The sequence below is a fragment of the Phoca vitulina genome, unplaced genomic scaffold (genome assembly GCF_004348235.1).
Source record: "Phoca vitulina isolate PV1807 unplaced genomic scaffold, GSC_HSeal_1.0 scaffold61, whole genome shotgun sequence".
NCBI lineage: Eukaryota > Metazoa > Chordata > Mammalia > Carnivora > Phocidae > Phoca > Phoca vitulina.
Window position 1 is genome coordinate 5400711 of NW_022589764.1, and position 14414 is coordinate 5415124.

The 14414-nt window shown below is 42.7% G+C and overlaps 1 protein-coding gene across 1 annotated transcript in view; it reads right to left on the reverse strand.

Moving 5' to 3' along the window:
- Positions 1 to 14414, reverse strand: part of ADAMTS17 (ADAM metallopeptidase with thrombospondin type 1 motif 17) — a 348017-nt gene that overhangs the window by 84491 nt on the left and 249112 nt on the right. The window contains exon 16 of the mRNA XM_032391277.1: positions 2564 to 2644. Within this exon, the coding sequence (XP_032247168.1) occupies positions 2564 to 2644 (81 nt within the window). The remainder of the gene's footprint in view (positions 1 to 2563; positions 2645 to 14414) is intronic.

Here is a 14414-nt window from a genome sequence, read left to right on the forward strand (position 1 = left end):
CCTGGAGCCTCCATCTCGCCCTCAGTGAAATAGGCAAAGCAATACTTTGCAGTGCTTTTGGGGGTGGTGAGGAGTCAGGTCTGCAAAGCAAGGCAGGGCTCAATGCCTGGGAGCCACAAAGGTTGATGTTCGTGCAGACCACAGGAGCCGAGAGGAACCAATGGGAGAGCCAGCCCCCCACGGGCAACACTCACTAGTTACGTGGCCCTAACACGGGTTCCAGGGAGAAGTTCATTTTTACTATAGGAATTAGAAGTTGGGCAATCTAAAGGATTCTGACATCCTTCTGTCCTTATCTTGCCACAGGAAAGTACAGATAACGTTCTGAATTTCAAGGGCCACCTGGGGCTGGGTTAGGGGCAGGAATGGTGCTGGGAAGTCTGGGAAGCCCGGACCGGAAGCCAAGGGACTCGCTTGCTGGGGCACCTGCTGGTGCTCTGATGGAAGAACCAAGCAGTTGACCTTGGAACGGTGCCAGCTCCTGGGATAGTGAGATCATGTCAAAGGCAACGTCTGCCACCCACCAAGGCCCGGTGCCCCCCAGGGAGCAGAAATGTCTCTCCCAGGTAGGTGAGGGCTGATGTATCTAGTCGGAAAGGGTAACTTTTGGGGGTGACACTGGGTGACTGGGCTTCCAAAGCAAATGCTGGTGAGGTTGACCCAGTTTCCTCAGGTGGGCAGAGAGGGGGTGGGCTCTTTGGGAATTTAGTAAAAAAGGCCACCTCTCTGCAGAAGCTGCCAAGAGCACAAGTACCACAAGGCTACTTTAGAAAGCATGTATAAGCATCGTTCCATCTGCAGTGATAGCTGGGGCAACTGCAGACAAGGGTGCCAGGCTAGACTGGGACAGCGTCCATGCTGGGGGTTGGGTAGCAAAGCCACGGAGGCTGATGAGAGCCATGTGGGTGTCAACCTAATGGATGGTAAGGTCCTACCCTGGTAGCAGGAGACGCAGTGGCCTCAAGGAGGCGGGGTGGACGGCAGAAGAGAAAGCTGCAGAGGAGGGGACAGGGCTGCTTGGGACACAGTAGGACCCCAGGGGGCTGCTTACTGGCGAGCCCTGGTGTGGGCACTCAGGAACAAGAACTCCCGGCCCCACTCCTGCCTCTCCCCAAAGCGCATATGTGAGGATTAGCTCGGTGTCTGCAAACGGTTCTTATAGGATGGTGGTCTTCATTGTAAACTTGCCTACTACAGGTTTGTTTTATGTCTGTCTAATCAGACTTTGAGTTTCTTTCTTTTTTTCAAAGATTTTATTTATTTATTTGGGAGAGAGAGAGAGAGCAAGCACGAGCAGGGGGAGAGACTCAGGGAGAAGGAGAAGCAGACCCTCTGGTGAGCAGGGATCCTGACCCGGGGTCCGATCCCAGGACCCAGAGATCATGACCTAAGCTGAAGGCAGATGCATAACCGACTGAGCCACCCAGGTGCCCCAGACTTTGAGTTTCTCAAGCAGGGACCATTTCAAAGAAAGACTTAGATCCTTCCATATCTGTGAAGGCAGGAATGTGGACAAAGATGTAATTTTTTAAAAAAATCAGTGATAAAAGGTGAAATGAAAGCATTTTGTGAATAACTTCATTTCAGCCAAAACTACTTAATTCTTAAGTTTGAAGCCAGAGAGAGAGAGAGAGAGAGAGAGATCATGTCCTATATATTCTTGTCAATCTCAAACAGAACCTTGCCATACAGACTGAGGAGATTATAATAGGAGGAAGCCCAGAAGAAGGGTACCTGGGTAGGAGATCAGCCACCTCCAATTTGAAATCTAACCCAAGATAGAACATAGGAGGAGGGCTGGCGGGAGGACACGGGTCACAGCATGTCCCAACCCAGTGAACTATGAGTAGAGGCAATCATTAGGCACCCTGCTCGTCCCCATAGCAACATACAGAACACTTAGGGCTCAACCCACGTACCAGGCAGACCTTTGCAAGGGCCAGTGGAGAGACTGGCCATTACGCTTAGGATACACTCAGAGGGACTTTGGTGGCTAAGAAGGGGTTCAATTGAATAATTCTTAGGGCTTAACGTATGGTTCTGTTGAAGGCAATGAAGACCAATCTGGAATGGAACCCCATCTTTCCATAGAAAGACACAGGCATTTGTGCCTGAAGTCAATAGAGTTGGCCACTAGGAATTTGGGGTACACAGCACTTAGTGAAAACCAGTGTTCTTTTGTGCTCCCATTAGATCTAGGACTATTACTCATTTTTTCCAGCTAAGAAATCATCCCCAGAGCCATCAACGGCTGGGCAATGTGTCCATGCTGTGCGGGCTAAAGCTGCTCTGGGTTCTCCCGGGGTAACTATGGGAGACTTTCGCTACCCCAATTCGTTGCCTCCTTCCTACTGATCCCCCGCTTTCCCCATCCACCTTGGGGGGTGGCTACACTTCAGCCAAATAGGACAGGATCATATAGTGCACTGTGAGTACTTCTATCGTTATACCTCGGATACGAGTATAAAACCCACGGCCTGGGAGAATGATGCTGGACCACATAATCAGCCTGATCATCCAAATCTCAGAACATAAATCATGAGTCAGATTCTTTTTGTTTTACCCAGAAAACTGTGGGCAGGTTTATCCTCCACCACGCGAATCCTCCGAGCTCCCGCCGGAATGATAGCAGCTTCGATATAACCTGTGGTGGCAGAGAACAGAAAGGTGAATCACGCCTCCACCCCCAGCAGAGGCCCACATAGAACTCCCTACCAAAATCCCCCCTCCCCCCCCGCCCCACCCCCATGGTGATTTCAGAGCCTGCTGCTGGCCCGGCTCTAAAAAATCAACTAACAAGGAGCGTTCTTCTATGGCCAGAACCTCCAGGCTGCCCAAATTCCAGGGAGCACCACTCCTGTGTGTCGAGAGTTGAATTGTGTCTCCCCCACCCCCCCCATTCTTAGGTTGAAGTCCTAATCCCCACTACCTCACAATGTGACCTGATTTGGAAATTGGGCCTTTGCAGATGTGATTTGCTACGATGAGATCCCACTGGAGTAGGGTGGGCACTTTATCTTATTAAGGGGAAATTCGGATGCAGACACACACACACACACAACTCCATGGAAGCAGAAAGCAGAGATCAGGGTGATGCATCTACAAGCAAAGCCACCAGAGGCTAGGGGAGAGGCATGAAGCAGATTCTTCCTTCCAGCATTCCGAAGGAAGCAACCCTGCCCACACCTTGATCTTGGACTTGTAGCTTCCAGAGCCGTGGGACACGAACGGTCCATTGGTTATGCCACTCAGGTTGTGGTACTTGGTGACAGAGGCCCTTACAGACTGAGACAGCCTGGAATCCTGTGGGGACAGCCCTTCCCTGGAGCACAAGGGCAGCGTGCCCCTGTCCACTCCATCTGCGGGAGGCTCCTTTGGGCTTTGCTGTACTCTGAGCCCCAAATCCATGGAATGATGGCAGAAGCTAAGCTCCGTGCCCAGTGGCAAAACCACTTAACACACAGTGCGCCGTTGCCTGCTTCCACTGATCTCTGGGCATTTCTGCAACTCTCCCAGTGCATGCTTTGTCTATCTCCTTGAGTATTTCCAACTAATACAGGAGGTCCTCAGAGGCCTTCCTCTGCCCATCCTCTGACCCCACATGTGCCCAGACAGTGGGGGGATAATGAAGATTCAGGGAGGGTATGACCGAGGCTGCCGGACAGGAGGTCAGCCACTGACTACTGCCTGGTTAACTGGGTCAATAAGTGAGCCAAGCACTATGGTGAGATTTTGAAATGCAGGCTGGTAATCATTTTGTTTTGATTTTCATTTGGGTTTTAGACAAGGGTTATATGTGTTTGCTTCAGCAATTTGGATGATGATCCCAAATTAGATTATGAATCCTTCCCCTGTGGTTCCTAAATGTGATCCTCAGAGTCAGCAGGGGAGCATTAAAAAGGAGAGCTTTCTGAGCCCAGCTATGTAGAGATTACGGAAATACCTATTTGCGTGAGGTTGGTTTATTTCCTCATTTTCTCACAGTAAAACGAGCCTTATTTTTATTATAAAAATAGTACATGATAATTCAAACCACAGAAGGGGGGAAAAAAAAACAAAGCAAGATGAACCTGTACCATGTTGCATTACAGAAATTATCCCTAAAAAACCAAAATTTTGGAGACTAGCCTTTTCAGCATCTATTAATGCATATAAAAATACATACACCATTTTACATGAATAGGTTATTGTATGGAGTTTTAAAAGAGCAGGGACAACTTTAAAATAATTAGAGTTTTGCTAGGCAGTATGTGCCCAAGGTACAAAATTCAAGTTACAAAAGGTTATAGTAGAGGGGCGGAGCAAGATGGTGGAGGAGTAGGAGACCTGGATTTCACCCGGTCTCAGGAATTCAGCTGGATGGGGATCAAACCATTCTGAACACCTATAAACTCAACAGGAGATCGAAGAAAAGAATAGCAACGACTCTCTGAACAGAAAAGCGACCACTTTCTGGAAGGTAGGACGTGTGGAGAAGTGATTCCGAGGCGATATTCGGGAGGATAGACGGCGGGGGAGGGGCCTCCGTCGGCCGCTTCTGGCAAGTGATAGAGCCACGGAGCACAAAATTGGAACTTTTAGAAGTCAGCTCCGCTGAGGGACGTCACTCTGGTGGCTAAGTGGGGGGTGGGACCCTCGCGGGACAGTGTGGTCTCAGGACCCTCGGGGTCACAGAAAGACCGGGGGTGCCTGAGTGCGGCAGAGCTCCCAGGTATCGGAGCAGGGAAGCCGGCTGCAGAGACGGAGCCCAGGCGCGGGCTCTCAGCTCGGGGTTGCCATAGACCGTGATCCGCGGCACAGTCGGGCCACTGCTCCTCCAGCAGGGACCGAACAAGCGGCAGATCCAGGGAGACTCACCTTCCTCCCCCGGGAGGAGCAGCGCGGGAGCGCACCGCGGGGATCTGCTGGGTTTGGAGACTCCACCCGGGGTCGGGTGCCAGAGATAGAAACACGCGGTCACAGGCCGGGTGAGCACAGAGTGCGGCCGGAGACCGGGGAGACGGGAGTGACTGACTGCTTTTCTCTGGGGGCTCACTGAGGAGCGGGACCCCGAGTTCTCGGCTCCTCAGGGGCGGAGACTGGGAGGCCGCCATTTTCACTCTCGGCCTCCAAAGCTGTACGGAAAGCTTGCAGGGAACAAAAGCTCCGGAGAGCAAACCCGAGCAGATTACTTAGCCTGGAGCGGCAAGGGCGGGGCAATTCCGCCTCTGGCAAAGACATTTGGGAACCACGGCAACAGGCCCCTCCCCCAGAAGATCAGCAAGAACAGCCAGCCAAGACCAAGTTTACCGATCAATGAGAATGGCAGAACTCCAGCGCTAGGGGAATACTGCACATAGAATCCATGGCTTTTTCACCATGATTCTTTAGTCTTTGAAAGTTAATTTTTTTTTTAACTTTTTTTTTTTTGAATTTTTCTTTTTCCCTTTTCCAGCCAACATCTTATCAATCCCTTTTTAAAAAAACATTTTTATTTTTCATTTTTAGAGTCATATTCTCTCCCTTCATAGTAGTTACCCTTATTTTTGGCATATATATATATATAAGTTGTTCTCTTTAAAATTTTGAGATACACTTTCTTCTAACAGACCAAAATATACCCTAAATCTCTAGTGTATGGCTTTGTTCTAGTCTCCTGCCTGATCACATTCTCTCCCTTTTTCTTTTTTAAATCCTCTTTTTTTAAACAAATTCTTATCAATTCCTTTTATAAAATTTTTTATAATTTTCATCTTTACAGTCATATTCCATCCCTTCATCATATCAACTCTTGTTTTTGTACATATATAAGTTTTTCTTTCTTTAAAATTTTGGGAGGCACTTTCTTCTAACAGACCAAAATACACCCAAAATCTAGTGTGTGGCACTAATCTCTGCACCAGCCTGATCATATTTTGTTTTTGTTTTTTGTTTTGTACTGTTTTTGTTTCCTTTTATCTTTTTCTTTTTCTTTTTTCTTTCTTTCCCTTTCTTTTCCCCTGGCTTCAGGTCTTTTCTGATTTGTTTAGAGTATATTTTCTGGGGATTTTGTTACCCCGTTAGCATTTTGTTCTCTCATTCATCTATTCTCCTCTGGACAAAATGACAAGACAGAAAAAATCACCTCAACAAAAAGAACAAGAGGTAGTACTGACTGCCAGGGACCTACTCAATACCGACATTAGTACAATGTCGATCTAGAGTTCAGAATCATCACTTTAAAGATACTAGCTGGGCTTGAAAAAGGTATGGAAGTTATTAGAGAAACCCTTTCTGGAGAAATAAAAGAACTAAAATCTAACCAAGTCGAAATCAAAAAGGCTATTAATGAGGTGCAATCAAAAATGGGGGCACTCACTGCTAGGATAAATGAGGCAGAAGAGAGAATCAGTGACATAGAAGACCAAATGATGGAAAATAAAGAAGCTGAGAAAAAGAGAGAAAAACAACTACTGGATCATGAGGGCAGAATTCGAGAGATAAGTGATACCATAAGACGAAACAACATTAGAATAATTGGGATCCCAGAAGAAGAAGAAAGAGAGAGAGGGGCAGAAGGTATATTGGAGCAAATCAGAGCAGAGAACTTCCCTAATTTGGGGAAGGAAACAGGCATCAAAATCCAGGAGGCACAGAGAACCCCTCTCAAAATCAATAAAAATAGGTCAACACCCTGACATCTAATAGTAAAACTTACGAGTCTCAGAGACAAAGAGAAAATCCTGAAAGCAGCTCGGGAGAAGAGAGATGTAACCTACAATGGTAGAAACATTAGATTGGCAACAGACCTATCCACAGAGACCTGGCAGGCCAGAAAGGACTGGCAGGATATATTCAGAGCACTAAATGAGAAAAATATGCAGCCAAGAATACTATATCCAGCTAGGCTGTCATTGAAAATAGAAGGAGAGATAAAAAGCTTCCAGGACAAACAAAAACTAAAGGAATTTGCAAACACAAAACTAGCCCTACAAGAAATATTGAAAGGGGTCCTCTAAGCAAAGAGAGAGCCTAAAAGCAACATAGACCAGAAAGGAACACAGACAATATACAGGAACAGTCACCTTCAGGCAATACAATGGCACTAAATTCCTATCTTTCAATAGTTACCCTGAATGTAAATGGGCTAAATGCCCCAATCAAAAGACACAGGCTATCAGATTGGATTAAAAAGCAAGACCCATCGATATGCTGTCTGCAAGAGACTCGTTTTAGACCCAAAGACACCCCCAGATTGAAAGTGAGGGGGTGGAAAACCATTCACCATGCGAATGGACACCAAAAGAAAGCTGAGGTGGGGCGCCTGGGTGGCTCATTTGGTTAAGCGACTGCCTTCGGCTCAGGTCATGATCATGGAGTCCCGGGATCGAGTCCCACATCGGGCTCCCTGCTCAGCAGGGAGTCTGCTTCTCCCTCTGACCCTCCTCCCTCTCATGCTCTCTGTCTCTCATTCTCTCTCTCGCAAATAAATAAAATCTTAAAATCTTAAAAAAAAAAAAAAAAGAAAGCTGAGGTGGCAATCCTTATATCAGACAAATTAGATTTTAAACCAAAGACTGTAATAAGAGATGAGGAAGGACACTATATCCTACTTAAAGGGTCTATCCAACAAGAAGATCTAACAATTGTAAATATCTATGCCCTTAACATGGGAGCGGCCAATTATATAAGGCAACTAATAACAAAAGCAAAGAAACACATTGACAACAATACAATAATAGTGGGGGACTTTAACATCCCCCTCACTGAAATGGACAGATCATCTAAGCAAAAGATCAATAAGGAAATAAAGACTTTAAATGACATACTGGACCAAATGGACTTCACAGACATATTCAGAACATTCCATCCCAAAGCAACGGAATACACATTCTTCTCTAGTGCCCATGGAACATTCTCCAGAATAGATCACATCCTAGGTCACAAATCAGGTCTCAACCGGTACCGAAAGATTGGGATCATTCCCTGCCTATTTTCAGACCACAATGCTTTGAAACTAGAACTCAATCACAAGAGGAAAGTGAGAAAGAACTCAAATACATGGAGGCTAAAGAGCATCCTACTAAAGAATGAATGGGTCAACCAGGAAATTAAAGAAGAATTAAAAAAATTCTTGGAAACCAATGAAAATGAAAACACAACTGTTCAAAATCTTTGGGATGCAGCAAAGGCAGTCCTAAGAGGAAAGTATATAGCAATACAAGCCTTTCTCAAGAAACAAGAAAGGTCTCAAATATACAACCTAACCCTACGCCTAAAGGAGCTGGAGAAAGAACAGCAAATAAAGGCCTAAACCCAGCAGGGGAAGAGAAATCATAAAGATCAGAGCAAAAATCAATGAAATAGAAACCAAAAGAACAGTAGAACAGATCAACGAAACTAGGAGCTGGTTCTTTGAAAGAATTAACAAGATTGATTAAACCCCTGGCCAGAATTATCAAAAAGAAAAGAGAAATGACCCAAATCAACAAAATCATGAATGAAAGAGGAGAGATAACAACCAAAACTAAAGAAATACAAACAATTATAAGAATATATTATGAGCAACTCTATGCCAGCAAATTAGATAACCTGGAAGAAATGGATGCATTCCTAGAGATGTATCAACTACCAAAACTGAACCAGGAAGAAATAGAAAACCTGAACAGACCTATAACCACTAAGGAAATTGAAGCAGTCATCAAAAATCTCCCAACAAACAAAAGCCCAGGGCCAGATGGCTTGCCAGGGGAATTCTACCAAACATTTCAAGAAGAATTAATACCTATTCTTCTGAAACTGTTCCAAAAAATAGAAATGGAAGGAAAACTTCCAAACTCGTTTTATGAGGCCACCATTACCTTGATCTCCAAACCAGACAAAGACCCCATTAAAAAGGAGAATTACAGACCAATATCCTTGATGAACATGGATGCAAAAATTCTCACCAAAACACTAGCCAATAGGATCCAACAGTCCATTAAAAGGATTATTCACCACGACCCAGTGGGATTTATCCCTGGGCTGCAAGGTTGGTTCAACATCCGCAAATCAATCAACGTGATACAATACATTAACAAAAGAAAGAACAAGAATCATATGATCCTCTCAATAGATGCAGAAAAAGCATTTGACAAAGTACAGCATCCTTTCTTGATCAAAACTCTTCAGAGTATAGGGATAGAGGGTACATACCTCAATATCATAAAAGCCATCTATGAAAAACCTACAGCGAATATCATTCAAAATGGGGAGAAACTGAGAGCTTTCCCCCTAAGGTCAGGAACACGGCAGGGATGTCCACTATCACCACTGCTATTCAATATAGTACTAGAAGTCCTAGCCACAGCAATCAGACAACAAAAAGAAATCAAAGGCATCCGAATCGGCAAAGAAGAAGTCAAACTCTCACTCTTTGCAGATGATATGATACTTTATGTGGAAAACCCAAAAGACTCCACCCCAAAACTGCTAGAACTCATACAGGAATTCAGTCAAGTGGCAGGATATAAAATCAATGCACAGAAATCAGTGGCATTCCTATACACCAACAACAAGACAGAAGAAAGAGAAATTAAGCAGTCGATCCCATTTACAATTGCACCCAAAACCATAAGATACCTAGGAATAAATCTAACCAAAGAGGCAAAGGATCTGTACTCAGAAAACTATAAAATACTCATGAAAGAAATTGAGGAAGACACAAAGAAATGGAAAAACGTTCCATGCTCGTGGATTGGAAGAACAAATGTTGTGAAGATGTCAATGCTACCTAGAGCAATTTACACATTCAATGCAATCCCCATCAAAATACCATCCACTTTTTCCAAAGAAATGGAACAAATAATCCTAAAATTTGTATGGAACCAGAAAAGACCCCGCATAGCCAGAGGAATGCTGAAAAAGAAAAGCAAAGCTGGCGGCATCACAATTCCGGACTTCCAGCTCTATTACAAAGCTGTCATCATCAAGACAGTATGGTACTGGCACAAAAACAGACACATAGATCAATGGAACAGAATAGAGAGCCCAGAAATGGACCCTCAACTCTATGGTCAACTAATCTTTGACAAAGCAGGAAAGAATGTACAATGGAAAAAAGACAGTCTCTTCAACAAATGGTGTTGGGAAAATTGGACAGCCACATGCAGAAGAATGAAACTGGACCATTTCCTTACACCACACACAAAAATAGACTCCAAATGGTTGAAAGACCTAAATGTGAGGCAGGAGTCCATCAAAATCCTAAAGGAGAACACAGGCAGCACCCTCCTCGACCTCAACCACAGCAACTTCTTCCTAGAAACATCGCCAAAGGCAAGGGAAGCAAGGGCAAAAATGAACTATTGGGACTTCATCAAGATAAAAAGCTTTTGCACAGCAAAGGAAACAGTCAACAAAACCAAAAGACAACTGACAGAATGGGAGAAGATATTTGCAAATGACATATCAGATAAAGGGCTAATATCCAAAATCTATAAGGAACTTATCAAACTCAACACCCAAAGAACAAATGATCCAATAAAGAAATGGGCGGAAGACACAAACAGACATTTTTCCAAAGAAGACATCCAAATGGCCAAAAGACACATGAAAAAGTGCTCAACATTGCTCGGCATCAGGGAAATCCAAATCAAAACTTCAATGAGATACCACCTCACACCAGTCAGAATGGCTAAAATTAACAAGTCAGGAAATGACAGATGTTGGCGGGGATGCGGAGAAAGGGGAACCCTCCTACACTGTTGGTGGGAATGCCAGCTGGTGCAACCACTCTGGAAAACAGTATGGAGGTTCCTCAAAAAGTTGAAAATAGAGCTACCATATGATCCAGCAATTGCACTACTGGGTATTTACACCAAAGATACAAATGTAGGGATCCGAAGGAGTACGTGCACCCCGATGTTTATAGCAGCAATGTCCACAATAGCCAAAGTGTGGAAAGAGCCAAGATGTCCATTGACAGATGAATGGATAAAGAAGAGGTGGTATATATATACACAATGGAATATTATGCAGCCATCAAAAGGAATGAGATCTTGCCATTTGCAACGATGTGGATGGAACTGGAGGGTGTTATGCTGAGCGAAATAAGTCAATCAGAGAAAGACATGTATCATATGACCTCACTGATATGAGGAATTTTTAATCTCAGGAAACAAACTGAGGGTTGCTGGAGTGGGGAGTGGGGTGGGAGGGATGGGGTGGCTGTGTGAAAGACACTGGGGAGGGTATGTGCTATGGTGAGTGCTGTGAATTGTGCAAGACTGTTGAATCACAGATCTGTACCTCTGAAACAGAGAATGCAATATACGTTAAGAAAAAAGAAGAAGAAGAAGAAGAAGAAGAAGATAGCAGGAGGGGAAGAATGAAGGGGGGGAAATCGGAGGGGGAGACGAACCATGAGAGACGATGGACTCTGAAAAACAAACGGTTCTAGAGGGGAGGGGGGTGCGAGGATGGGTTAGTCTGGTGATGGGTATTAAAGAGGGCACATTCTGCATGGAGCACTGGGTGTTATGCACAAACAATGAATCGTGGAACACTACATCAAAAACTAATGATGTATGGTGATTAACATAACAGTAAAAAAAAAAAAGTTATAGTAGAAAGGATGTGTCTCTAATAAGATATATCCTGTACTTAGATACCTTTCTAACACTCTTTTTATAATAATTTGTATATTTTGGCTGGGTTCCTATAACGCTAATTGAAACATCTGCCCATATGATGGTTTTGTTTCTTCCTTTCTAATTGTTATGGCTTTGATTTCTTCTCCTTCACCATTCTGGTTGGAACTTACAAAACCTTGTTGTATGCAATGAGAGATTGTGGCATCCTTGCCTTATTCATGATGTTCCCAGGAATGCCTCCAAAGTTTTCCCACTGAAAATGATGTCTGCTGTTGTAAGGTGATGGATATCAACGATCAGGTTAAGGAAGTTCCCTTTTTTTTTTTTTTAAGATTTTTATTTATTTATTTATTTGACAGAGAGAGACACAGCGAGAGAGGGAACACAAGCAAGGGGAGTGGGAGAGGGAGAAGCAGGCCTCCTGTCGAGAAGGGAGCCCGACGTGGGGCTTGATCCCAGGACCCTGGGATCATGACCTGAGCTGAAGGCAGACGCTTAACGACTGAGCCACCCAGGTGCCCCAAGGAAGTTCCCTTTTATCCTAGTTAAGAGCTTTTGTTACAAAGAGATATTGAAGTTAATGAAGTGTTTTGCATCTACTGAGAACATCATATATTTTTTTTTTTATCCCAAACAAGCCAAAGACCTCAGGGCATTTGAACTGTAATCACACTGGTCATGGCTAACATGTCAGTATCTTAGCTTTGTCTTTCCTTCACCAGTACATTTTAGTTAACTGTTATTTCTGTTTTATTCTGATGCTTTTCTGTAAACCTTTAATTGTATTTGCATTTTTATGATATGGTTTGTCAGCTGATAAGCGAAATATTTTAATCCCTGGATATTAAAAGATAGGAAATCAGCATAATTACACTGTGCTCTACTTTCTTACATCTTACTTTCAACTTTTATTGTCTGAATCCTACATTGTATTCGTTTATAACATTTATCTTTTGCTAAGATAAGTCCTGCAGTTGTTTTAGTCTTAGTCCTAAAAATTAAAAAATTCATTATGTGTCCCTCTGCCAGTTTCTTCAACAAATTCTTACTTGCTTCAAGTTTGTGCTCTTTGAGATGGGCTTGTGAGAGAGTTATATTTTTTGAAATGTAATATAGTAAAAAATTATTATTTGATGTTCTTATACTTGAATGTCAATTTGACAGCTATAAAATTCTTGACTCACACTTTCTTTCTCTGAGCTCGCTGCTATGAGTTGTTCCATTGAATGTTAGTGAGGAGAAGACTGAGGCCAATCTGATGTTTTTATTAGGTTACCTAAAATTTGGATTGAATGCTTACAAGAAAAAATCTGATAACTATTAGGCTAGTCATAGTTTAGTAGAATTTTTTCCTGGGACATGAGGCTATACTATTATTATTATTATATACTATATAGGCTATAATTATTATAAAAATATTATTATATTTTTCTGATCAAATTTGGTTTTCTTTTTCAGGGACACCAAATTACACTTGATTTTCTTTTTCTGCCATTGTGTTCATTTGATCTCTTACCCTTTTGATTCTTTGTTCATTTCCATTTTGCCCTGCTCATTTTTCTCAGTCCTGCCCTCCATGCTTCTTCTTGTGTTCTCAGCAATGTTACTTTCCTTTGTTTCCATGTGGACTTGGTTTCTGTGATGGATTCATGTTCTTCTTTGACATCTTTCCGTAGCTCTGCCAAGTCATGTTTCATCTCCCTCTGTTGCTTCACTGTATCTTCATTGAGGTCTCATAACTTAGCTATGAGTTCTTGTTTTATTGAGGCTATTGTTTAATCAGTTTTTGGAATTTATGGCAGTAACATCTGGTCACAATTTTCATCTTCTCTTTGGCAACATTTTTCTGGTATTTTTTTCATTCACTTGTTCTCTCATCTTTTATCCCTTTCCTATTGCAGTGATGGATCCTGTTCTGATTTTCTTTCTAAATTACTAATTTTTAAGTGACATGAGTTCTAATTATACCAGCTGCTTGCAGTAGGCTTGTGCAATAGGGAATAATAGGACAGTGTCATAGGCTAGCAGGACTTTTAATTGTTAGGACAGAGGTTTATGTGTATCAGTTAATTTTTATTTTTTTATTTTTTTAAAGATTTTATTTATTTATTTGACAGAGAGAGACACAGCGAGAGAGGGAACACAAGCAGGGGGAGTGGGAGAGGGAGAAGCAGGTTTCCCGTGGAGCGGGGAGCCCGATGCGGGGCTCGATCCCAGGACCCTGGGATCATGACCTGGGCCGAAGGCAGATGCTTAACAACTGAGCCACCCAGGCGCCCCTGAATTTTTATTTTTGTAAAAAATTATGTATTTTAAATTTATACAAATACACATGTATATTTTCTCATAAGAATTTTATAATATAGGTAAATCTCAAATCTTCTTAATCCCACTCCCCTCCCTATGGGAATTGCCACTATCAGTCTGGTGTATTTTCATTCAGATGTTTTACTATTTATACACAAATATCCATGAAAATTGAAGATATTTATATTTATATTTTACATAAGCATTAGGAGTAACATTATGACTGAATGTTGTACTATATTATACTTTTTTTTAACATGATATATCTTTGAGATCTATCCATGTGAGTGTGTGTAGCTCTACTTAATTTTTCATTTAAATTGTAGTTTACAAAATTACTCCCCTACTGATATACATTTAGGTTGTTTCAAATTTGTTACTGTTAGAAACAATGCCATCTTATGTATGAATATGCACTCAAAACTAACAAAATAGTAGCAACCTAATCCAGCAACATATAGAAAGGATTATATACCATGATCAAATAAGATTTATGCCAGGAATTCAAGGTTAGTT